The following is a 26,394-nucleotide window of genomic DNA, read 5'->3' on the forward strand; positions in this document are numbered from 1 at the left end:
ATTAAACCATTATGTTGTACACATGAAACTAATGTTTTGTCAATTATACTTTAATTTTTTTAAATGGTGTCAAAGAAAATCACTCTCCTTAGATAATGCAAAACAAAACAAAATAATATTATTACTTTAAAAATAGATACTTTATATCTATCCATTCATGGGCAAATAAACCACTCTGGTTGTACCTAACCCTTTCATTCCAAGAATGGTCCATTCAGATCACATTTTGGACTTGTTTTCTAACACTCTGTGTTTCTGCGTCTCTCAGATCTCATGTTTCTGGCTTGACAATTGCTAGTTACCTCCATTTTCTGAGGAACTTCATACAATACAGTGGGAAAGTCTTTTCCTGTGAGTTTCATATTTTTGGATAGATTTTCACTCCCAATGATTTTCCAATGCTATGAGATTTCCCTTGAAAACATTTAACTTTCCACCTTACTTGTACCTCTTAACTCTCTACTCTTTTATTCCTAGAAATGGATGTTTTATTTTAATAGATTCCTACAGCACTGCCCTAGTTTCTAATACTTTTCTCTGACAGCTCTGGAATAATCAACTGGCTGAAGAATACACATCAAACTTACCACCCACAAAAATCAATCAAAGCCACTATGCCCACTGGAATGCAAAATGATTAAAGTATAATCATTTACTTTAAGTATTGATTTGTACATTTTAACATTTAGAATTTACTTTATGTTAAAATTCAGTAAAAAAGTGTTATAGTGGGTTTGGTGCTCAAGTGCAATCCATGTCAAACTACATTTTAAGCAATGAGTTAACAAGTCAATGGCAACTCTATCTTCTAATTGCTCAGTCCATAATCAGTGGAATCCTCTTGACTCTTCTCCTCCTCTGACACCCATGTTTAATATATCATGAATAATTGGTTCTCTTTAAAAATATACCCAGGTTCCAACCACCTCCATCTCTACCCTGTCTCCATCCCCACTGTAATCACCCTTGTTCAAGCTACCATAATTTCTCAGCAGTATCACGGCAAAACTCGGTCTGAGCTTCCTATTTCTATTCCTACCTTCCTATAGTCTGTTCTCAACACAGTGGACATTGTGATCCTCTAAAACCTCAGACAAAGCATATCACTCTGCCACTCAAACCTCTGCCAGAGCTTCCCACTTCACTCAAAGTAAAGTCTACGTCCTCACAATGGTTGACATTTCCTGGCTCCCTTGGAGCTCTCTAACTTCCTCTCCCACCACTCTCATTTTCATTCACTTCACTCCAGCTACACTGGCCTTTTTGCTGTTCCTCACACCCACCAGGCATGAGCTAACCTCAGGGCCTTTGAACTAACTGCTGGAATGGTCCTTCCTAGACATCTCCATGACTAACTCACCTCCTTCACCTTCTCAGTGAGGTCTACTCTAACTAAAACAACAGTAATTTTCTCCTTCTTCCCTGATACCACCTTGCTTATTTCCCCCTACTTTTTTATTTCTTCATAGCTATTTAGCAGTTTCTAACATATTAAATATATTCTTTATTTATTATGTTGTTCACTCTCTATTTCCTTATGCAAGAATTTTAGGTCCATAAGACCTGGGATCTTTGCCTGTTTGTTCAGAAAAGAAATGTATATTAATATCATGGTTAGGTAAGAAAATTCCCTAGTATAGTCCCAAGGTACAAGAATTAACATCAGTAAATTGGTGCCAAATTAAAAAACAAAGTGATCTCTCACCTTGATACTAAAACTTTCTAGATAGATTTCTATTTCAAATTATTTTATATAATGTTTCGTTTTGTCAGACATATGATAAGGAGCAATCTATCCACAGTATTTGGCAAGTGTGGGATGCGAATGGACAGATGAAGACTCGAAGCTTTCCAAGTCCCTTAGAGAAAGGAAAGCACTGCCTAAGCAGGCTTTTCTTGCTTTGTCCTAAATTATCTTAAAACAGATGGTAAAAGCTAAATACTAGGTCTTCTGCCATGGAGACCACTATCACAGCAGCCCATTCTAGAGTCTTACCTATAAAATAAACATTTGTCTCCCTGTTATTACCATCTGAACCTGCCAATTTTCACTCTAAATCCTACTAGAAGGTATGGCTACTATATACTTATCAGCCTGACAAAAAAGTCTGGGAGAGACTAGTTGACACACACATCACCTTAAACATAGTCAAAATCCAGCAACATACACCAGGACTGGGTTTACATAATTTTCCATGCTATTATGCATTCAAGTTCCACCTTTATGACATATAAATTTGTGTATCTTACCTTGATATTACAAGCCTGCTCCATCAATCTTCTTGCATTTTCCTCTGCCCTGTATCTCTTTGGAAGCTGAACTCTGAAGAACTTTAAAGCCCCTTCAAAATCAGCCTGCAGAAGATCTTCCTTTGAGGTCTGCAAAATAATCACCCAGATCATCATGACATTTTAGCCTGCATTCATGACACACATGTTGAAAAAAGAATTTCTATTTTCTGGAATGCACTTTTTATAGCTAATATCTAGGTTAGTTCTAAAACATTTTAGAAAGAGATTTCTAACCTCTTGATTCAAAGTTGAAATAAGTCACCATAAATCCTAGAAGCAATATAAGAATTAATTAACAGGCTAACATATTTAATTTATATTGCCTGAAGATTTCAATGGTGGATGTGGCAATGCTAACCAAGTTACAGCTGTGAGAGAAAAATAAATGCCAGGGGAAAAAAAATTGAAACCTGGGACTAATCTGTGACTTTACAGGCATTTTACGGACATTACTACAAAGCTTGCTGAAAACACAGACAATGCAATCAATCAGAGCCCATCTGAGTTATATAATAAACACCTAATTAGAGGATGGCTTTTCAGCAGCTCATGATGGAAATAAGAAATTGATCGAATACCTTAAAGAATGCTATGGTTACCAGAGGGAAGGGGGGTAGGAGGGTATTAAAGTGTAAAGGGGACCAAATATATGGTGGTGAAAGATTATTTGACTTTGGGTAGTGGGCACACAATTCAACAGATCATGTGTCATAGAAATGCACATTTGAAAACAATAATAATCTCATTAACCAATGTCATCCCAATACATTTAACTTAAAAAATAAAATTAAAAAAAGAATGCTATGAAAAGTAAATGAAGTAAGTCACTTAACTACTGAACTTCTTATGAAAACTACTGTTTGCAAAATTTACTTCCTTAAAAAATAACAACCACTTAGAAATAAGTACATGTATGCATAGAAAAAAGACTAAAAGAAAATGAAATAAAATTTTTCTCTGGATAGCATCATGCTTGCGTATTTTCTTAAAATATATTTTGTTGTATTTTCTGCAGGAAAAATTTTGTAATAAGAAAGACACTAAGTATTTAATAAACAATTATAAGTGATTTATGGAAAATACCTGATACAAATTATAGATTCAGGCAGACTCAGTAACATAGAAGTAAGCCAAAAAGAAATTAGATGTTTTAAGAGTCAGTACTTAATTATGCAAGACTTCAGTAATAAAATGAGAAAGAAAAAACAAACAAATAAAAACACGGAGGCTAGAAATCATAGAACTAAGCACTAGTTCAAAATATTACTTTATTTAAATTCAGAAGTACAATAAATTAACTATTAAGACTGCACTGAAAGAGTATAAGGATGTCAGAGAAATTCCTGCTTGTAATAAGGTCTGAGTTGCAGTCCTCATCTCTGTGGTCCAGACCATTGTTATTTCTCAGGTGAGCCACCACAGTAACTTCCTAACTGGCCTCCCTGTTTCTACTCTTGCTCCCGACAACCTACTCTCCTATAGCAGCCCCATGATACCCCTTCAGGTCATGTCACTCTTCCATTTAAAGCCCTCCAAGGGTTCCTAGTGTGCTCAGAATAAAAACCCAAATTTTTAGCATTTCCCACAGAACCCTTCATAATCCGCCCCCATTCCCCTCCATCCTCATCTTGAACCACATCCCTCTCAGGCACACTGGCTTTCTTTCTGGTTTCTATACACACCAGGTTCATCCATAACTGAAGGCTACTGCCCTAACTGTCCTCTCTGCCCAGAACATTCTTCTCCCAGCTCTTCATAACACTCACCTTTTGTTTTCCAAATTTTCTGTCATAAAATGATGATAGGAAATGTGTTTACTAACTATACCTTCCAAGGTAACACTACTTCTTTCACTTGAATAGATTATATAAAAAGATTACCTGGACAGTTAAAAACACTTAAACAATTCCAACTTCTATTTCCTTCCAACTAGGTAGAAAGAAACAGCCAGAGCTCATAGGTAAGTGGGATGTTAATATATCATCCTTCCCACTCTCCTAGTAAAATGAATTAAGCAAATTGCTAGGCACATGGTAGACACCACATTCATGTATTCCATGGATTCATAAAGGCTCCACTTTAAGCCAACCCAGTATTTTTTAATCAAAATTTATAAAATTCAGATTAGAAAGTGGATTTAGGACTTATTTTGATATAAAATTGATTTTTATATTTGGGCAGCATCAGACGTCTACATAGCAATCGCTCTATCTGGGACTCTAACTTCTTTTAAGAGTTATAATCTCTTTCCAATGAGCCATCCGTTATCCCCTGCTCTTTAATTCCCTGCTTAGAAGTAATGTTTTTTAAAAAGTCCACAAATTTAAAAAATACCAACTAGCATGTAATTAGACTGCATAAGAAATTTGATCAAAATTAGACCTTGACATGGCTACTGAAGGGACTGCTAAGCATTTGCTTATATTCATTCACCCTCCTTGGCCTGAGAGTCATTTGGATTCACTGTGCACAGTGCCTGGAGTATCATATGGAAAGTATAGTCAACACTGATATTAACATGTCACGATCCTCCAATGACTTCCCATGTCATATAACAGCCAAAGGTGGAAACATCTAGAGGGGAAAGATTTTGAACATAAGTAGAGTAAAAGTTTTTCCTCTTTCTCCAAATTTCACACACTTATAAGAGTGTGGACTCTGGCTATGTGCCTCTGCTGATACCATTTTGAGTGTGTTCTTCCCACTGAAAAATTCAATGCAAGAGCTTCACATTTTAAAGTTATTTTTTAAAGGAGGCAGGGTGAGTGGAAAGGAAGAATTCTGACGTTTCAGTGTCAGCTCTCAGTGCTTCTATCCCAGACCTCTAACTGTTCCTGGATGGCAAATCTTCTTTAAGGGCTTCTGATAAGCATCAAATTCTAGGTTAGATTATCTTAGGAAATTATTTGAAAAAACATCTAGGCATGATTTTCTCTCTCACCTTTGCTGTTTTCACCACAAATTGGCTTTTTCTTCCTTTAGTTATATAGAGTGTCTAACAAGATTTCTATTCGGTTGAGCAATATTTTTGGAGGTCTGAGACATTTGGAAGCACAGGCTTTAGAAGACGGAACCATTACTTAGCTGGCATCAAAGACGCCTATGTCTCTTGTTTTGGTGTTTTAATTTCAACAAAGAAACATTTATTTGGTGAGTCTACCTACAGAATATACGCCTTTTGGTAATATCTATAATAATAAAAGCATAATATGCTAATTAGACCAGATGTCCTTTGGGAGTCCTTCCAGACAACCTTCTGGACAAAGCTGGGGCTGCAAGGGAAGCCTGGGTCCACGGTGCCTGCTTGCGGCCAGAGGGAAGCCTGGGTCCACGGTGCCTGCCGGCAGCCGGAGGGAAGCCAGTGCCTGTAGCGGGGAAAGGAAGGCCTATTCTTGCACGAATTTCATGCATCGGGTCTCTAGTCTACAATAAAGTCCATGCGCCTGATTTGTTAAGGGGGGGTGTTCTTGACTAGAATTACCTTTGACGAACAATGATGTGCTTGGTGTCCCAGCAGGTTGAGGTCCCTCTGTGAACCAGGGAGCAATAACTAAGGCTCAAAGTCCAAATCTACAACACTGTCTAGGTTAATCTCCTTTTATTTGAACAACTTCATTAAGAAGTTAAGTTGTCTTGCACATAGAAAACTATTGGGATCTGTAAAGCAAAATTAGGTATTTGTATATATTTAACTCACACAAATTCATGTTTAAAACATGACTAAAGACCTAAACTCCAGTGCTGGCCCTCTTGACTGGTACTAGAAAGATGACAATATTGCATGTGGCAGGATTCCTCGTAGGCCCATCCTGGGCAGATCAGCCATCAATCCCACATCATTAGCCAGTCCAATCAGAGAGGTCTGAACAACTGTACTTCCCCCAGTACACGTGCTAAAATTTGAGCAGTAACTCATTGGCTAGCTGATCCCAATTCACAGCCATATTGCTAATGAATGGGCATGTGATTTCCCAATATGTAGAGTATCCCATTCTATGAATAATCTTATAAGTGCAACACTGCATAACATCAGAGATTTCCAAATGGCCTCTGGACAACTTGGCATATACTTCTCACATGTAATGTATGTGACACTACGACCTAGACTCTGAATTTTAGAGCCTAAAACAACCCAAGGGATGTACTTCCTCAGACAGGCAACCAGGCTGACTGCACAGTTGCAACATACAGATATGTGTGACCTCCCTAAGACCTGGAGCTGGGAACCTAACTCCCTGTGGATTTTATCATTAATAGTGTGTTTTAAATTAATCTCTAATGAAGATTTGAGTATGAGGGACATTCTTAGTTATCAGTTTATGTTTTCCTTTAATTTCCTTTAATGTTTCCTGTAAATGTCAAAAAGAGGCAGCCCCAGATTACAGAGAGTTACCAGTTCAAGCCCTGGTGACACAAAGTTGTGTGGTCTTTAAGAATATGGAACTGTATTCAGCCAAAACGGATTCCTCAGAGATGCAGAGAATTTGTAGAATATATATTTTAGTACTTCTTAGTGTCAAAGCCCCTGAAATACCACACTTTTTATTTCACTTAAAATTTTTATTTCCCTTAAAAAGAACAAACACCTTTCTAATAGAATCATGAACCTTCAGTTTTCTCCTGTGTTAAGAAAAAATGTGATTCAGGAAAACAAAATCCAAATGAGCACTGATGACCTCACCTGGGCATTAAAACACATATTGAGTTCTTTTTCTTTCATTTTTAAATGTCAAAGGAATGATATTTCTCAAAAATACAGCCCTCCTCCCTATAATTGTGTGCTAGCCATTGCATCTATCTTCATCTTGGAATGATAAACAGACTCTCTTCAGGATGAGAAATCCCTTATAGACGTGGTTGCCTAACATGTCTGTTATGATTATGCAGGAGATTATATTTGTATGCAAATAAATATGTGAAGACTGAATTAATAATGGTAAAGGTAAGTATAAACAAAGATGATCTATACTAGAGGGAAATATGTGAGAGAAAAGAGTTAAATTCAGGCGAGTCAATATTGTACTTCTTAAAAGACTCAAATGTGAGAGAACCATAATGAGGAACAAGCAGAATGGTATTAAACTCCATTATATAAAACAGACAAAGCTAAATTAGTCTTGTTCAAATACCAAATAATAGTTTAGGACTACTGCAGCCCAATTACATTATAGAACAGTTGCTAGGTGTAGTTCTCAAGCCACTAAAAAGAAACCTTGCGCCAGTGATTGTGGGTATTAATTTTAACCCTTGGTAGGAAGTGAGGATAGGTGATTTTTCTCTTGTTCAGGAAATAAAAAAAAAAAAAAAGCAAGCCAGACTTCCCCAATCCACTCACAGACTCAACAGTTTTAAGCTCTTTCATAGATACACAGTTTGAACATTCCGGGAGCGAAATGTACAATTTCCCACTCAAAGATTTTTATGGGGTAAAATTCCCTAATCCCCCCCACCCACCCCCAAAAGAATCAAATTGGCAATCAGATGGGGAGGTTAGAAAGCAAACCACACACAGTCTAAATAAGTAGCAATAACATCTGTTATATAATTTAACCCTTTGGAGACATAGGCAGAGGATGTCTACACCAAGCTCTTGAGTATTCTGCTTTACTACTGAGCCGAGCCAGCCAGAAAACCATTATTTTGGCTGCCACAGAGATAATGACACTACTGTGCCCTGGGCTCTGGAAAAGAACTGTCTCCTCTAGCCAATTAAGGAGTGGACCAGGCTGGGTAGAGCCCCTGGCCGCAGCCACTCGGCACTTCCTTCTCGGTTGAGTGAGAAAGGAGGAGGAAAAAAGACTGCAAGCTCCTCCAGGACACAAGGAATCCTCACGGAGGGTGGCAGATTCCCCCCAAATGAAGTTCAATGAAAAACAGTCTCACCGCCAGGAGCCGAGGCACAAACAGGCGATGCCCCATCCCCAGAAGTTCCAGCACGCGACACGCATACTCATTCACCAGCTTGGTCCTCTCGTCGTGCATGTCCTGGGACTTTTTGACAGGAGGTGTGAGCTTAGCAGCTGGGGCTGGGCAGGGCACCCCTTGTTCCATGAGCAGTAAGTAGGTATCCAGAATGAGCAAGCTGGAGCTCTCATCCACAATTTTAGGAGGTGTAGTGGGAGGGGAGCCTGGCTTTGGTCTCCCCAAGAGCAAGCACAATCCAGTCCGTTCTGGGAATTGTCAGCTAATGTCTCCACAAGAAAAACATTTTGGCTAAATTAGCCACGGTGCAAGAGCCCCGAAGAAGATCAGAAAATGAAATCAACTACTGATGTCAATGCAAAACGGCAAAAGCAATAGAATGCAAGAAAATGGCCAAGAATGATGTAGGAGAGTTCAGATACATGTGTCAAAATGTACAAGCTGCTTAGAAGGGTCTAGTGTGTGTGTGTGTGTGTGTGTGTGTGTGTGTGTGTGTGTGTGTGAGAGAGAGAGAGAGAGAGAGAGAGAGAGAGAGAGAGAGGGAGACTGTGTGTGTGTGTGTGTTGTGTGTGTGTGTGTGTGTGTGTGTGTGTGTGTGTGTGTGTGTGTGTGTGTCTGTGTGTGAGCAGAGAGCAGCAGCAGGAGCCAGGAAGCCAGAGCAGTTGTGAAGCTGCAAGGAGAAAAAGGATGAGCTCATTGCAATCCTTGATTCGTGACAAGCAGCGCTGCTGCTGCTGCTGCTGCTGCTGCTGCCTCTCGCTGTGAATCAGTAATGAAGGGGTAGGCAGGCAGGGAGGGAAGAGGAGGTAGGTGAATGAGCATGCAGAGCGCGTCTCGGGGGAGAATGCTGTAATAAGAAGCCAATGGCGATCGTTGGACAGATGCGCTTCCCCTCCCTGTCCACCTTCAATCAGTGTTCGTCTGACAGCTTATGCTGCTGAATCCTAAACCCACAGACAGATGAACTAGCTTCTCCTAACGTGATGGTCACAGAAAAATCAGAGAGCCTGCCAACTAAGATGCTGACCTTTATTTATTCTTGCTTTCTAATGACAAAAACAGGTAAAAGTCTGATTTTATACTGTGTATTCAAAGTGGGAAGCTCCAATCCTTGTTAGATTACTGAAATCTCCACTGAAAAGAGGTTTAGAGCAAAATGATCGAGTGTGGACAGAAAAGCAAAGATCTAGCATCCAAGAAATGACACACCCTCCACTTGACGTGTTTGTGCAATAATAATGACTCTGCAATGCTAGGATGTGCAGCAGTATTTCAGCATTATGGGAAGGCTAGCCACATTAGAAGGCATTTTTTTTACAAATACACAATGTGATAAAACATAAAAACCTACAATATAATAATAAGAGTATACACTTAAAGAACTACTGATGTTGAGATTCTCAAAGCAAAAATAACTTTCTTAAGCCATAGACCTTGACACTCAGTTAATAGTCCAAAACACTGTTTTGATAGACTCTGGTCAAATTAATCTTTCCCTAGACATAATATAACTGGGAACTGCCCCTAGCTTAAAAAGTTTACAATCTCAGAATTAAAGTGTTATATTAATTTACTTGCTATAAATAATCAGTTGTAGCCAGATGAAGGCAAAAAGGATCACCTTTAGGGACAGTTTCTTAACTTCAGCCCAACAACGAACCAACATGGATTCAGAAAGCTGGGGCAGCAGTTCTGTAGCTGGTGTCAGCGGAGCTGTGCATGGCACAAAGTGAGTGGCAGGGCTGAGAGAAGAGCAACTTCCTCCTGAGCCTTACTTTCTACTCTAACAAATACGAGTTCTAGATCTCTTCAGGTAGCAAAACAGAAACATATTTATCAGCATATCTCTGTAATCTTGGTTAGAAAAGTAGATTAATTATGGAATTGGGTTAAAGGAAAATATTGCCTTCCTTAACAGAATATTGTTTGGTTTCCTTTTCTAAAACCTCAGAAAAACAAAAGTTTGTTTCATTAAGCATTTAAAATATTAATTAACAAAATATTTTAAATAAGATATCTATATGTGATGGTCAAGCCTTTATTTTTTCCCAAAACAATTTCTTTAAAAACCATACAAAGTGAAGATTTTAGTGTAAAATGATCAAAAGCATGAGAATATTATATACATAGCCATGATAGCAGAATCCTAAGTAATGTGACGTTGTTAGGCCCTAGAAAACATGTTTATCCTACTAATGAAAGAAAGGACTGAGACAGCAGAAAGTGAAGTGCTCATGATCATAAAACTTGTCTGAGGCAGAGCCAGGCAGCCAAGATCCCAGAGCCCAGCTACACAGAGAGGAACCCGGTGTCCCCTGCACTGTAACCTGCTATATTTCAATGAATGGAGCCATTTTTTAAAAAACTATCTTATTAGGAAGACTGTGCTCCATCACTTCACTCCGCATGGGATTGGTCTGGAGCCTGTGCCTGCCATCTGGTAAGAAAGAGTCGAAGGTTCATAGATTTGAGTAGGGAGGGGGCTCCCAAAAGCCTGCCTGGAGGACAGTCACTGCTAAACACACATTGTGTAACGGAGCACAGGTGCCTTCTCAGTGCTTAACTGAGAAGCACCTTTTTTTCAATCAAACGGCCACAGAGGCCACATCCTTGGCAGCTCAGCCAACTGTCTACAGAAGAGCAGCTTCTCCAAGCCATGTCTGAGGTGCAGGCTGCACAATGGAATGCTACCCCACTTCATCCGACCCTTTCCCTGGGCGGTGTGCGCAGGGCTCCTCTTTGTTTCCAAGCTTACACAGAAGGCGTGCATAAATGTTAGAGCGCCTATTCTTTAATTTTCATTGATCAGGTTACAATTACAACAGATAGATTCTAAACTATTCCTTGATCTTCTCAAGCTAAATCAGCATTTTACTTTTTATTTTTATGTGTGTGTATTGTCATTGCTGTTAAAAATAATGAGGTGCTACGCTCATCTTGATAAGTTGTGAATTGCCTCTACTTTCTTCCTCTGGTCCGTCTCCAGTTCTCTGTGAAATGTGCTATCTCTGGCATTTCCGTGTCACATGGAATGATAGGTGAAGTTTAACAGCTGTTTCTGTGAAAAATAATATTTTCAGTGGAGTTATATGGGTCAGCCCATGAATTAGTGAGTGCTTTGTTTCCACAAAATGAATATGTCAAGATGGGGACACTGTCTTTTTGTGAACAGACAGGTCCATGTTCTGAAATAAGATGGTAAGACATTTGCCCAGCCCATGTGGCTCAATGGCTGAGCCTCAACGTATGACCCAGGAGGTCAGGGTTCAATTCCCAGTCAGGGCGCATGCCTGGCTTGCCGGCTCGATCCCCAGTGTGGGGTGTGCAGGAGGCAGTTGATCAATGATTCTCTCTCATCATTGATGTTTCTATCTCTCTCTCCGTCTTTCTTCCTCTCTAAAATCAATATATATATATATATATATATATATATATATATATATATATATATATATATATATATATATTTTTAAAAAGACACTGTACAGCCATACTATTTCCTCCTCTGTGGAATGTGGATTGTAAAAAGGCAAGTGTAGAAGCATGGAGACCAGTCAGGATATTATTTCAGTAGGATAAGCAGGAAATGATGGTAGCTTAGACCAAGGTGGTGACAGGAAAGATGGAAAAAGAGGGCAAATTAAAGATACTTTTGTAGATAGGGCTTACAGGAGGTGTAGATAAATTGAATTTGGAAGGCTGAGGGAAATGAGAAACCAAGGATCGTGGAGAGATGGTGCAAACTGGTTTTGAAAAACGAGCAAATCATTTATTTTGGCGATAATTTTACTATCTACACTAATAAAAGAGAAAAATGGTAATTGGCGTATGACGATACCCTTTTCATTGGCTAATCAGGGCTATATGCAAATTAACTGCCAACTAAGATTGGCAGTTAACTGCCAACAAGATGGCGGTTAATTTGCATATGTAGGCACAATGCAGGGAGGCGAAAGGGAAAGCAGCAAGAAGCCCCCTGCCACTGACAGTGATCGGAAACCCAGGGGGGAGCTAAGAGCTGGGGGGCAGGGCAAAGGCAGCCCTGGGGCCGCCTTTGCCCTGCCCCCCAGCCATGATCGGAGAATCAGGCGCCTCTGCCGCCCTGGCCAGTGACAGCAGGAAGTAGGGGTGGAGCCAGTGATGGGAGCTGGGCACGGTCGAAGCTGGCAGTCCCAGGAGCTAGGGGCCCCTTGCCTGGGCCTAAAGCGGAGCCCACGATCGCGGGGCCGCTGCAGCTGTGGGTCCCCACTGCCCGGGCCGAATGCCTCAGCCAGAGGCATCCTGCAGGGGCAGGGGCGGAGCCCGCGTGATCGCGGCGCCCCCCGCTGCCACTGCAGGTCCCTGCTGCCCGGGCCAGACGCCTAGGCCAGAGGCATCAGGCCTGGGCTGGGGGCAGAACCAGTGATGGGGGGAAATGAGGGTCCCCTGCCCCCTCTGTCAGAGGCGTCAGGCCTGGGCAAGGGGCCGATCCTGCGATTGGAGGGTGATGGGGGTCAACGCCTGAGGGCTCCCAGTATGTGAGAGGGGGCAGGCTGGGCTGAGGGACACTCCCCCCCCGCCCCACACCCAGTGCACAAATTTCGTGCACCGGGCCCCTAGTAATACATAATAATGATGAAATATGATCATACATGGAAGCAGATGGCGTAATGTCTGATACACCAAAGGAACACATGAGGGTTTAGCATAGTTCATGGGCCTTATAAATACTGAATAAAAAATAAAAAAAACACACTGAATAAATGATAACTATTATTATTAATACTTTTAGTCACTTAAATATTTAGCAAAAATCTGTGATGTATAAGTTGCTTTGTTAAGCCCTGCTTGGAAAACATGAGTATGCGCTAGGTAAAGGAGCCCACCAGGCAGGGAAGACTGTACGCACGTGTCCACATGTTCCTGTCGGCCTGCAGGACAGCCCGCGGCAATACCGAGGTACATAAGTGCTGAACTCGTAAGGGAGGTGCAGAGGGAGCTGATCCTCACCAGTGAATGTAGAGGAAGAATCTCCCGCATTCTCACTTTTTTGCTACTTCTGAAATTCTACTGAATCCATTTGAAACCTGAGTATTTATCTCTTTCCAATTAGAAAATATCAGGGCAAGGCTCAAGGGGGAGGAGAGAGAGCTTTATTAACAAGTTGGTAAAGAAAATACAAATAAAATAAGATTCTTGTCTCAGCTTCTTCTACTCATTTATTTAATTTTAATTTAAAATGTTATTATTTTACAGGGCCTTTTTAATATTTCTTTTCTTTAGCAACCGGAAGTCAACTAAAGTAACCTCTTAACATTTAAAGATTTAATATTTATTCCTTCAGCTCTCTCGGAGAGACCCCACAAGGTCACAACATAGCAACTTGTGGGTTTGCTGAGGAATGAATTAGTACTCACTTCCATGTGGCAGGTAGTAAGTAAGCCAAGCTTGTAATCTTTGTCTTTGTTACTATATGTTCTGATGGCAAAGTGGATATTTTCTTTCAATTTTATAAATAAAATGAGCTAAAAATCATAGTGATCTTAAAAATTAGGAAATTCAAGAGCACCTTGGAATATATCCTTCATGAATGTCGAGTTGTTTTTCCCCCTCTGAACCTATGTCTATACACATTAAAGAAACAGACCACACTCCAACTAAATTGGTCTACCTGGTTACCTGCAGTAGTGCCGTGACTAATACCAAATGTAATGCTTCTTAAAGGCTACAATTAATCTATGACCATTGGAAAGACTGGCCACAGAAAAAATGCAGAACCCATTTTAGACATGTAAGTAGCTGTATCATTGTGGTTTTTGCTAAAGAAGAGAGAGGCTTCTATATTTAAAAGCAAAGATATGATAATATTGGTTTTTAAAATGTCCTGCAAGCTTTGGATAATATGTGCTATATAACCATCAACTACTTTAGGAAGGAAAAAAAATTAACACAAAACAACCAGAAACAGCCCTCAGTCCTAGTGGGATATGGAGGAATAAATAAACTCAGGGACAAAGAGCAAAAGGGGAAATATTTGCCTCTCTATGTACACATCACAAGCCAAGAGTTATGCTTGCTGCTGGGTGGAATACAACACTAGCATGTGATGGGGCCTCTGCTCTCAAAGGTATTAGACTTTATGGAGAAACATGATGCATGATCGGGACAATTAAGGGACAATTGACCATATGTAATAATGTTTCCAGTAGGTACATTTGAGGCCAGATTATGATGAAAATGGAATGCCAGATAGGGAAATACAATGAAAATAGTTCTTTAAAAAGATTAATCTGGTAGCAGAGGAGAGGGACGGGGAGTTTAAGAGAGGAAGAGACTGAAGGTAGACAAGTCATAAAACTCTTCAGTAAGTCAAATGTGAGAAAATGAGAGCCTAGACCAGCCGTGGGCAAACTACGGCCCGCGGGCCAGATCTGGCCCGTTTGAAATGAATAAAACTGAAAAAAAAAAAAAAAGGCCGTACCCTTTTATGTAATGATGTTTACTTTGAATTTATATTAGTTCACACAAACACTCCATCCATGCTTTTGTTCCGGCCCTCCGGTCCAGTTTAAGAACCCATTGTGGCCCTCGAGTCAAAAAGTTTGCCCACCCCTGGCCTAGACCATGTGGTTGCCATGGAAACAGAGCTATGGTGAACCTGAGAAGCATCATGAAGGAGAAAACAGCTCTTTGCTCTTTGCTATCTTTGTGCAACTTTCCAAGAACCTGTGGCTTATTATGTCCTCCTTTATATAACTCATTGGTACAAAACTGCCAGAGATAATATCCCTTATCATGTCAGGGAAGGTCACATCATAGAGGAAACAGAACACCCCCTATATATGAACACCCCTATACATGAACACCCCCTATATATGAACACCCCTATATATGAACACCCCTATAAATGAACACCCCCTATATATGAACAACCCCTATATATGAACACAGTGGCTCTCTCAGAGTTGCTGACTTGAAGTACAAAGTTTGATTATAAGATCAACTAGAGGCCCAGTGCACAAAATTGGTGTACTCAGGGGGGGTCCCTCAGCCCAGCCTGTGCCCTCTCACAGTCCAGGAGCCCTCAGGGGATGTCTGACTGCCACAGAGGCGGGAGAGTGCTCCCACCACTGCCACTGTGCTCGCCAGCCATGAGCCTGGCTTCTGGCTAAGCAGCACTCCCTCTGTGGGATTGGGCTGAAACCAGCTCTTTGACATTCCCTGAGGGGGTCCTGGATTGTGAGAGGGCACGGGCCAGGTCAAGGGACCCCACCGGTGCACAATCGGGATCGGGGAGAGATGGAAGAAGTTGGCCAGCCAGGGAGGAACCATGGGAGAGCTCCAGGGAGTGTCTAGCCCATCTCGTTCAGTCCTGATCGGCCGGACCCCAGCAGCAAGCTAACCTACCAGTCAGAGCGTCTGCCCCCTGGTGGTCAGTGCATGACATAGCGAGCAGTGGAGCACCCTTAGCATATCATTAGCATATTACACTTTGATTGGTTGAACAGTCGACTGGTCGACTGGACACTTAGCATATTAGGCTTTTATTATATAGGACTATATAGGACTAGAGGCCCGGTGCATAAAAATTTGTGCACTCGGGGGGAAGAGGGGGTCCCTCAGCCTGGCCTGTGCCCTCTCGCAGTCTGTAACCCCTCAGGAGATAACGCCCTGCTGGCTTAGGACTGCTTCCGGGTGGCAGAGGGCAGGCCCAATCCCTAGGAGCAGCCCCTGGTCGGGATCAGAGCAGGGCCGATTGGGGAGTTGGGGCGCCGCCCCCTGTCATGCACAGAGCAGGGCGGATTGGGAGATTGCGATGCCACCCTCAGTCACGCTCAGGGTAGGGCCTATTGGGGGGTTGCGGCGCCACCCCTGTCACACACAGAGCAGGGCCAATCGGGGTTGGGGCACTGCCCCCTGTCACTCACAGAGCAGGGCCCATCAGGGGGGTTGGGGCTCCTTACCCTGTCATGCACAGAGCAGGGCCCATCAGGGGGCTGAGGAGCTCCCCCGTGTCACTCACAGAGTAGGGCCGATAGGGGAGTTGGGGCACCGCCCCCTGTCACACAGAGCAGGGCAGATCAGGGGGTTGGGGCGCCACCCTCTATGACCCACAGAGCAGAGCCGATCAGGGGGTTGGGGCGCTGCCACTCTCACACTCAGGGCAGGGCCGATGCGGAGGTTATGGCTCTACCCTGTCACGCACAGAGCAGGGCCCATGGGGGGGCGGGCGTTGGGGCGCCTTCCCCTGTCACGAACAGAGCAGGGTGGATAGGGAGGTTGTGGCCCCGCCCCCTGTCACACACAGAGCGGCAGGGCTATCAGGGGGTTTGGGCGCTGCCCCGTCACACTGATCCCAGTGCCGGGAGGCATATTACCCTTTTACTATATAGGATAGAGGCCTGGTGCATGGGTGGGGCTGGCTGGTTTGCCCTGAAGGGTGTCCTGGATCAGGGTGGGGGTCCGCACTGGGGTTCCTGGCCAGCCTGGGTGAGGGGATGATGGCTGTTTGCAGCTGGTCACACACCCTTCAGGGTGGGGGTCCCCACCGGGGTGCCTGGCCAGCCTGGGTGAGGGGATGATGGCTGTTTGCAGCTGGTCACACACCCTTCAGTGTGGGGGTGCCTGGCCAGTCTGGATGAGGGGCTGAGGGCTGAAGCTCCCAACTGCTCCTTTTTTTCTTTTTCTTTTTATTCTGGGCCAGCTTTAGCTCTGGCTCCAGCTCTGAGGCCTCTGCTGCTGAAAGCAGGTATCTGGTTTGTTTGGGTTCTATAATCGAAACAATGTATAACTCCAGCTCTGAGATCCCGGCTCGCTGAAAGCAGGTTTCTGGGATTTTGTTTAGCTTCTATATTTGTTACAATGTTTCAAACTGCAGGCTCAGAGGCCGGCAAGGCAGGCGGGGAACATTGGAGTCCTCCATCACTGAAGCAAGCAAGCCTCATGTTAGTTTCAAGATGCCTGGCTGCCGGCCGCCATCTTGGCTGGCAGTTAATTTGCATATCACCCTGATTAGCCAATGGGAAGGGTAGCGGTCGTACGCTAATTACCATGTTTCTCTTTTATTAGATAGGAGGATTGGTTTGATTACTTTCTCAGAAAGTCTATTAGACCTCAAACCACAATACATTAAGCTGAACCAAGCTGACCCAAGCAGAAGCTGATCTGGTAGCCCTACTTGACTGTCTAGGGATACCCTGGCTTAAGAGGATGAGAAAGAGAAAAGTAGAGAGTACCAATAATCCTTAGTGCACATCGTCCGGTACATCTAACTATCCCCAAGTCCCCCTGACGGTACCTAAGAAATGCTGCTCAGTGGCCCCTCCCTCGCACCCCTGTTGTTGCAGCCTTGGTTAAAGAAGCCTTCATTATTTCTCCTCTGGGCTATTCTCCTAACAGGCTCCATATTCATTACCAGTCTTCAAATTTCAGTCTCTCTCTCTATCTCCAAAACTGTCTTCCTAAACACACCAGACCTGACTGTGTAACTGTTTGAAGGTACCCTCTGGCTCACAAGTTCAAAGGTTAGCACACAACTGTAACCATAAGACACACTTCAACAATTTGGACCTCACATACTTTTCCAACTACACTGGCCCCTTGACGCCTCCTAGCAGCATTCTCTCAGCGCTTCCCAAACATGCTGTGTTTTGTGATGCCTCTGATCCTCACATATGCTGTTCTCATCGCCCAAAATATCATTCCTTGTCTTTTTCTTGCTAATCTTTCAAGATGCAAATGTCATTATCTCTTTCAGGCCATCCCTGCCAATATCTCCCTCCTCTGCATCCTGTGCCTGTTCAAGACTATGACGCAACAATTCTATGGCAAATACCTGTATCCTTGTCTGTCTCCTCCAACTCTCTGTGAACCCCTCATATGAACTACAACATACTCATCTTTGCACCTTCACTACCAACAGTTCCTAGTCACTAGGGTCACAGATGATTTAAATAAATATTGAGTAAATTAATAAATGACTTATGTTCAAATGAAGAAGTGAGTTACACGTAGAATTAAAGTATGGGCTTAATTATTATATGTTTTATTGATTTTTTAGGGAGAGAGGGAGAGGGGTAGAGAGATAGAAACATCAATGAAAGAAACATCATCAAGTGGCTGCCTCCTGCACACACACAGACCCCTCCTCCCCCTACTGGGAATTGAATCCACAACCCAGGCATGTGCTCTGACTGGGAATCGAACCTTGACCTCCTGGTTCATGGGTCAACTCTCGACCACTGAGTCACACCAGCCAGGCGAGGCTTACTTTTTTAAAAGGCATGCATTAAACTAGGGCTGCGGTTCTCAACCTGTGGGTCGCGACCCCTTTGGGGGTCGAACGACCCTTTCATAGGGGTCGCCTAAGACCATCGGAAAACACATATATAATTACATATTGTTTTTGTGATTAATCACTATGCTTTAATTATGTTCAATTTGTAACAATGAAAATACATCCTGCATATCAGATATTTACATTACAATTCGTAACAGTAGCAAAATTACAGTTATGAAGTAGCAACAAAAATAATTTTATGGTTGGGAGGTCACCACAACATGAGGAACTGTATTAAAGGGTCGCAGCATTAGGAATGTTGAGAGCCACTGAACTAGGGGATGGTAAGTGTGTTTCTCTTTTACTTACCATCTAAATTAGTAAGAAAAAAGTCACAATGAAAGCAAGTACAACATTTATGGCTTTCTAAAAGAGGAGAGGGAAAATACTGACACATAATAAAACAGTGTCAAAGCCAAGAGAAAATAAATGAAACTCAATGTTATTCAGCACTATGCTCACTATCAGGTGGCAGTTGCTTCAAAAATAAGTATATCTGACTTGGGGAGTGCAGGCTAGTTCCTTGGTGGTGGGTCAATGGACAGACCCAAGGACTTTGCACAAAGAGAAGTCCAGAAGTTATTGTTTTAGTTTGAGTTTTAATGTGAAAAATATACTGGGGAGGAGGGTGCTGAATAAAACAACATTTCCTATCTTACATGGAAACAAAGTACATGTTCATGGAAATAGTAATGTGCCTATAAATAGTGAATATTGTAAATTCAAATCATTAAAGTTCTCAAAGAAAGATTTCTAAACAATGCCAATATACACCTGAACTAATATTAACATAAAATACAGCTTTAAGAAAACATCTGATTGACAAGTTTATTTGCCCCAGAGGGCAGATGCTGAGAATCTATAATAATAAACGTGTAATGTGCTAATTAGACTGAACATCCTTTCGGACGACCTTCCGGATGAAGCCGGGGTTGCAAGGGCTGAGGCAAGCCGCCTCGGATGCGAGGGCTGAGCCCCTTGCATGAATTTTGTGCATCAGGCCTCTACTTTACTATAATAGGATTAAAGCCAAACTCAAGAAAATGATACGGAAATCACTGTGGTAAGTAGAAGACACTTCCGTATGTCTCCTCTACAAGCTATTACATTTAGAGAAGATAAAAACTACAAGTAAATGGGTAAGATGTTTGAAATGGGATTAGCCAGGCTAGATAAACAAATTAACTAAAGAATTAAGTTCCAATTTCCATTTGTTTTACATTTATATATACTGTTGACCCTCGAACAACATGGGTTTGAACTGAACATGTCCACTTACATGTGGATTTTTTCAATAAATTTGTAAATGTATTTTCTCTCCCTTATGATTTTCTTTTTTAAAAAAATATTTTTATTGATTTCAGAGAGGAAGGGAGAGGGAGAGAGAGATAGGAACATCAATGATGAGAGAGAATTTATTGGGTGCCTCCTGCACTGCTCCCACTGGAGATCGACCCTGCAACCCAGGCATGTGCCCTGACCAGGCATCTCCTGATTCATAGGTCGGTGCTCAATCACTGGCCGGGCCCTTATGGTTGTCTTAATAACATTTTATTTTCTCTAGCTTACTTTATTGTAAGAATATTGTGTATAATACATATAACATACAAAATATGTGTTAATCTACTATTTATGTTATCAGTAAGCCTTCCAGTCAATAATAGGCTATTAGTACTTAAGTTTTGGGGGAGATAAAAGTTACATGCAGATTTTCGACAGTTTTTTAAGCTGGACTTGAAAAAATGTGTAGATTTTTAGAAAGGCTAAAAGACAATTCCCAGACAGAAAGCAGCCAGTACAAGGCGTGTGTGCAGCAGGCACTTGTTTCAGGCAGAAAGAGTCAAGAACCATCCTTGAAAGGAGAATATAGGGGCTAGGAAGGCTCTGTGCAAACAGAGAAAGAGGATGTGATGTGTGATATAAAGATGCTTTCGGGACACAGAGCTAATGCTATATTCTGCTAGGAGAATGAAAAGATGAATAAAGTGTAATAATCAAGGACATGATGTAGACATGCAAATCATTGTCTTTGTAAATGGAACCCCCTGAAGGTGTACTGTACATAAGATGACTTATCTACATAAAAACAATGATAGCAAAAAAGAAATATCAAAGGCCTCTGAGGATTTTCCATAGGGTGGCTAAAGATACAAAATTGGAATTTGAGCTAGGACAAAATTTAGAATTATTTTCTTAGGAATGTGAATTTATGCAATGCAAAAAGCAGAAGGCCCACCCAACCAGCATGGCTCAGTGGTTGAGCGTTGACCTATGAATGAGGAGGTCACGGTTCAATTCCCAGTCAGGGCACATGCCAGGGTTTCTGGCTCAATCCCCAGGAGGGGGCGAGCAAGAGGCAGCTAATCAATGATTCTCTCTCATCATTGATGTTTCTTTCTCTCTCTCCCTCTCTCTTTCTCTCTGAAATCAATGAAAAATATATTTCAAAATTCAATTTTGGCCCTATTTTATATCTTACTTTTTTTTTACTTAACTTTTGAAAATATAGAATAAAGTTATAATTACTATATTAATGGCATTGCTAATTATGACATCTGGCCTATTTTGATTGGTGGTGTGTTTTTCCTCTTCACTGTAGATTAATATCTGCTTTGACCACATAGATGAAGATGATTCTAAGACATTATAAGCAATGTTTCACAACCTTACTTTTTTTGTCTTAACTAATGAAGTTACTGGCAGCTCACAGGCAGAAGTCAGGAATACTACTAAACACCCTGTACTGCACAGGACAGTCACCTACAACAAAGATTTAGCTGGCCGAAAATATCAATAGCAGCCCTGAGTTAGGAAAACCCTGCTGAAGCAACTTGGGTTCCTGAAACATCTCATGGAGTTGAGCTGCTTATAGGCCTGGAGCACAGGCCTATCCTCTAATACAGAAATTGGTACCCAGATATTGCTGCCAACACTAAAATTTGAAATAAGTTTCTAGGCTTTGTGGTTGAGTAAAAGACAGGCAAGAAAACAAATATTGCAGACTGGAAAATTGGTGATCCCTTTTATGCTGTCACGATGTTGGTAAAACTGTTAACTGTGATAACCTCAAAAGTAGACCATGTATGTATCTGTGATACCTGTCGCTCTAGAGCAGCCGTGGGCAAACTACGGCCCGTTTGAAATGAATAAAACTGAAAAAATAAAAGACCGTACCCTTTTATGTAATGATGTTTACTTTGAATTTATATTAGTTCACACAAACACTCCATCCATGCTTTTGTTCCGGCCCTCCGGTCCAGTTTAAGAACCCATTGTGGCCCTCAAGTCAAAAAGTTTGCCCACCCCTGCTCTAGAGAAAGCGGCTGGAAAGTGGTCTATAATCTAAACTGATCAGGTATAATGATTTGAGGCCTGGGGGTTGAAAAATCTAGCTTATTCCCAAACAGAAGGATAAATAGCTTCTACATTTTTTCATAAGTTATCTCTAAAACATTTCAGCCAAAATAGACAGTCAGCCATTAGGCAAAGATCAAATTAAGAGTGTCACCTTCCCACCCAAGCTATGGCTGGCCATAGGATAACCATTATTAAAACGGGGGATGCCCTAGATGGCTTGGCTCAGCGAATAGAGTGTCGGCCTGCAGACTGAAAGGTCCCAGGTTCGATTCCAGTCAAGGGCACATACTTGGGTTGCGGGCTCGATCCCCAGTGGGGGCATGCAGGAAGCAGCCAATCAATGATTCTCTTTCATCATTGATGTTTCTATCTATCTCTCCCTCTCCCTTCCTCTCTGAAATCAATAAAAAATATATTAAAAAATAAAATGGGGGATGAAGAAAAGGGGCCACTGAAAACAGACAAACAAATAGAACAAGAAGACTTAAGGATTATGTTTAGAAGCAATCTTTGGATTTGTTTACTCACAATGAATTAATGAGAAGCAAAAAACTAAAAGCCTACAAAAATATGGAGGGAATTAATTCACCAACCCCCCCCCACCCCCCACATCAAAAGGCTTGCCTAAAAAAATAACTTATATTTAGTTTGAGCACTAAAACAACTCTCAGGCTTTCAACTCTCCACAAATAGGAAGTAGCTTTGAAAACCATACAGCTTCCAAGGAGGGTGTACACTCTAGCTCTAACTTTAGATACCACCAGGAAGGACAACGGGTAACAGTGTAGCTTCGAGAGCTTAGAACCAAACGGCAGCCAGGTGGGCTAACCAAAAATCCTCTCTACTGCTAGAGCAGGAGTTTTGTAAATTCCCATGGACCACTGATGATGGGGTGTTTCCCATTCTTCCCTTTTCCAAATGAGGGCTTTTATTCCAGTTATACATTTCCCTACCACTTCTGTACATTGGATGTGAGATGAGCAGATACCTTGTCACCGGACTCTGAGGAACCATCCCAGACCCGAGACACAGGACTGTGCATCATTTAGAGAACCTTAACTTTGAGCAGATGAGGTAACTGAATGAGGCCTTTGAACGTTTCCCTTGGGAAGGATGAAGTGTTTATGTGCCAGAATAAAGGTCATCACAGATACTGAAAGGCCAGAAGGGCCAATTATAATGACTGCTAATAGTTCTCTAAAAAATTGTCCCCTTCTTCCATAGACATAATAATTTTAACTAGTTCCCTTACAGGTAAGTGTGACCATGGGCAACATTTTTGTCAATAGAATGTGAAAAAAAGTAATGTATTCAATTTCCTCATGTTTAAAAGGAAATTGCTTGCTGTCTACTTTTGCTTAAAATTTCCCTCTTCCTCTGACTTAGAACTTGATGTGGCATTGATCTCGTTTTAACCATGCACATGAGGATAACATACTACGAGATGGTGAAGCAAAAACACATGGAACTGAAGTCCCTCAGTGATCGATGGAGCTGAGCTGCCTGCCTTTTGGGCCAGCTCTCCTTTTTGTGGACTGGCATGTGTAAGAGAAATAAACTATCTAATTTAAACCACTTTGTTTTTATGGTTTCTCTTTCATGAGCTACTTCTCTTTTTAAATAGCAGCTTAGTCTATACCCTAATTAATCAAGGTTATAAATATTACAAATAAAACATTTTATTCTAAATTCATTTGGCTTTGCCCAAGCCAAATAGCCTTAGTCACAGGAAAGAAACAAAGGAGAGAAAAAAAGAGTAAGGCTATGAGGTTTGGGGTTACTGTATTTCCAGTAAAAGGAGCATATTTCAACCTGCATAAACCAAGTATCAAATAAATTTTAATATGCTTCAGTTGAATTTCCTCTGACTGGTTATACTATTGTGATAATATCAATCAATTCCCACAGTGAGTCATCAACCCTGTCAGCACTTTAATGAACAAAATTAGTCTATTTCATGCTGAAAAGCAAAACTGGCAAGTCTTGCTGATAAAAAGGGTCATAAAAACTTACTGGGGCCCTAACCGGTTTGGCTCAGTGGATAGAGCGTCGGCCTGCGGACTCAAGGGTCCCAGGTTCGATTCCGGTCAGGGGCATGTACCTTGGTTGCGGGCACATCCCCAGTGGGGAGTGTGCAGGAGGCAGCTGATCGATGTTTCTCTCTCATCGATGTTTCTAACTCTCTATCACTCTCCCTTCCTCTCTGTAAAAAATCAATAAAATATATTTAAAAAAAAAAAAAAAAAAAAAAACTTACTGGGCAGTGACATCCTCTGACAAAAATCTCCTGATAACATCGCCCTATGCTCAGCTCACACAAAGTGATTGGACAGAGTGAAATAAAGTTTGAATAGGGCATTAAACAGGATTCAGGGATGACTTCATACATCTTACAGGCTGTGAAAGAAGAAATGGATAAGCAGAACTCGTGATCATTCTTGATTGTGAGCTTGTTTTCATTAACCTAAATTCAATTATTTTTATATAACAATGGCTCCAGAATTGCTCTGGCTCTGCTTCTGTTCTATTCAACCAGTGACATTTTGAAATTGGGACAACTATCTTTACATGTGAAGTTTATGGGGTTCAGAACACACTATCCCAAAACATGGTACCTGGGCATATTGAATATTTTAAGCTGAAGAAGAAAATGATAGAAGTAGGAAAGTTTCTCTGACCTTCTTCTGTCCTTCTCCCCTGAAGCAGGTCATCAGACCCTCATGTGAGAGGTGCCCTCCCTATACTTGAAGGAAAGAAACATCCTTATCTCCAAGACAGGGGACTGTGGAGAAGAATATAAACAAACAAGCCTTGCAAAGTTTCCCCCAGTTTATTATATTTAGCTCATCTCCCCTTTGTCCTATCATATTTCTGCAAAACTATTTACTTTTCATCCAACCTAACATCAAAACATTCAAGTTTAATCAGTTCTTCAGGTCTCTGCTTCCTTTTGAAGGCTCCCATGTCATGTAAAATATGTTATTTAAATTTTTCTGCATTTCTCTTGTTAATCTGTCTTTGTCATCTGAATTATAGGTCTAACCAGGAATCCTAAAAAAGTTCCAGAAAACTTTTCCTCCCCTACACAGTCCTCCAAAAACTTGGATAAAAAACTTCCTTTTCATTCATAGTACGTTGGCAACATGAATTTGTGAAATTAAAGCTGATTTGACTACAATTTAAGTGTGAAAAAACATGGGTTTTTGAGTGAGAACTACTGGAACTGAGTATGAAGTGGGAATAATCGTCTCTTTTTCACAGGTGACTGTACGGTTTAAAACACACACACACACACACACACACACACACACACACACACACACTAGTTTTGTGGTTAAGGACATGGGTTCTAGAGCAAGACAGGCCCAGTTCTGTGTCTGGTGTATCACTGACACTGAATGACTGTAGACAAGTTACTTAAATTCTAAAGCCTTAGTTTCCTCATTTGTAAAATGAGTATCTTGACTCAGCCTACCTTTATAGGATTATAGTTAAAATTCAAGGTCATACAATATGCTAATTAAAATAAACAGTTACTGGTAGGAGCTGGAAGCAGGGGGTAATGGGGAGTAATTGCTTCATGGACTCAGAGTTACAATTAGGGAAGATGAAAAAGCTCTAGAGAAGGATGTTAGTGATGACTGCACAACAATGTGAATGCACTTTATGTCACTGAACTATATGCTTAGAAATGGTTAAAATGGTCATCATAATAAAAACAAAAGAAAAAAAGCAACTAACGGTCATGAAGATTACTTTAAAAGTGCTTAGCGCAGCACCAGGCATATTTTACGTGCTAAAAAATGGATAGTTCTGCTACTATTAATTTGATTTATTAACTATTCTTGAAATGCATTTGAGAGCTCAACACAGATGGTAAATGCTATGCAATTACCTAATTAGTGATTTTAGCTGTCAGATTTTTACATGGATCCAACATAGTACTTGAGCATCTGGAAACACCTAGTAAGAATAATGGTAGTACAGCAGTGTGTGCACTATACACACAGACACACACACACACACACACACACACACACACACACACATCACAACAACATTTCACTAATTTAGAACAAACTGGTTGTTCACAAACAAGGATGGTGCTAAAGGGCCTTTTAAATGGAATTGAGAATAGTTTACTGGTATTATTTTTAACTATAATGGACTGAATATTCTTTTGCTCCTAATATTATTATGTTACTCTGCAAACTCTTTAAGAGACAAAGATAAACTTTAGCCAAGCATTTAAATAATCAATATGCTAATTACAGGATGATTCTTATCTATCCATTAAAAGACTGAGATGGTTATATGTAGCATATACAGAGTGTGTCTGGGTGTGTGTGTATGCATACATAATACATACACATACACACATCTAGCATAGACTGACAGCAAGAAAAAAATTAAGAGCCTTGGAAACCATATGTTCCTGACTCCTTATTTTATAAATAAAGAAATTAGGTGTTAGAAAGGTTAGGTGACCTGATTAAAATCCCACA

At 41.2% G+C, this 26,394-nt stretch overlaps 1 protein-coding gene across 5 annotated transcripts in view; it reads right to left on the reverse strand.

Annotated features, from left to right (window-relative positions):
• RABGAP1L (RAB GTPase activating protein 1 like) overlaps window positions 1-26,394 on the reverse strand; it is a 444,263-nt gene that overhangs the window by 102,061 nt on the left and 315,808 nt on the right. For 3 of the 5 annotated variants that reach the window (XM_059674299.1, XM_059674298.1, XM_059674300.1), the window contains one exon: window positions 2,251-2,379. In XM_059674299.1, coding sequence (XP_059530282.1) covers window positions 2,251-2,379 — 129 coding nt within the window. Of the gene's footprint in view, window positions 1-1,495; window positions 1,577-2,250; window positions 2,380-8,175; window positions 8,670-26,394 lie in introns of those variants that run through there. The other 2 variants (XM_059674310.1, XM_059674301.1) reach the window with 2 other exon arrangements.

This window comes from Myotis daubentonii, chromosome 18, assembly GCF_963259705.1.
Source record: "Myotis daubentonii chromosome 18, mMyoDau2.1, whole genome shotgun sequence".
Taxonomy (NCBI): Eukaryota; Metazoa; Chordata; class Mammalia; order Chiroptera; family Vespertilionidae; genus Myotis; species Myotis daubentonii.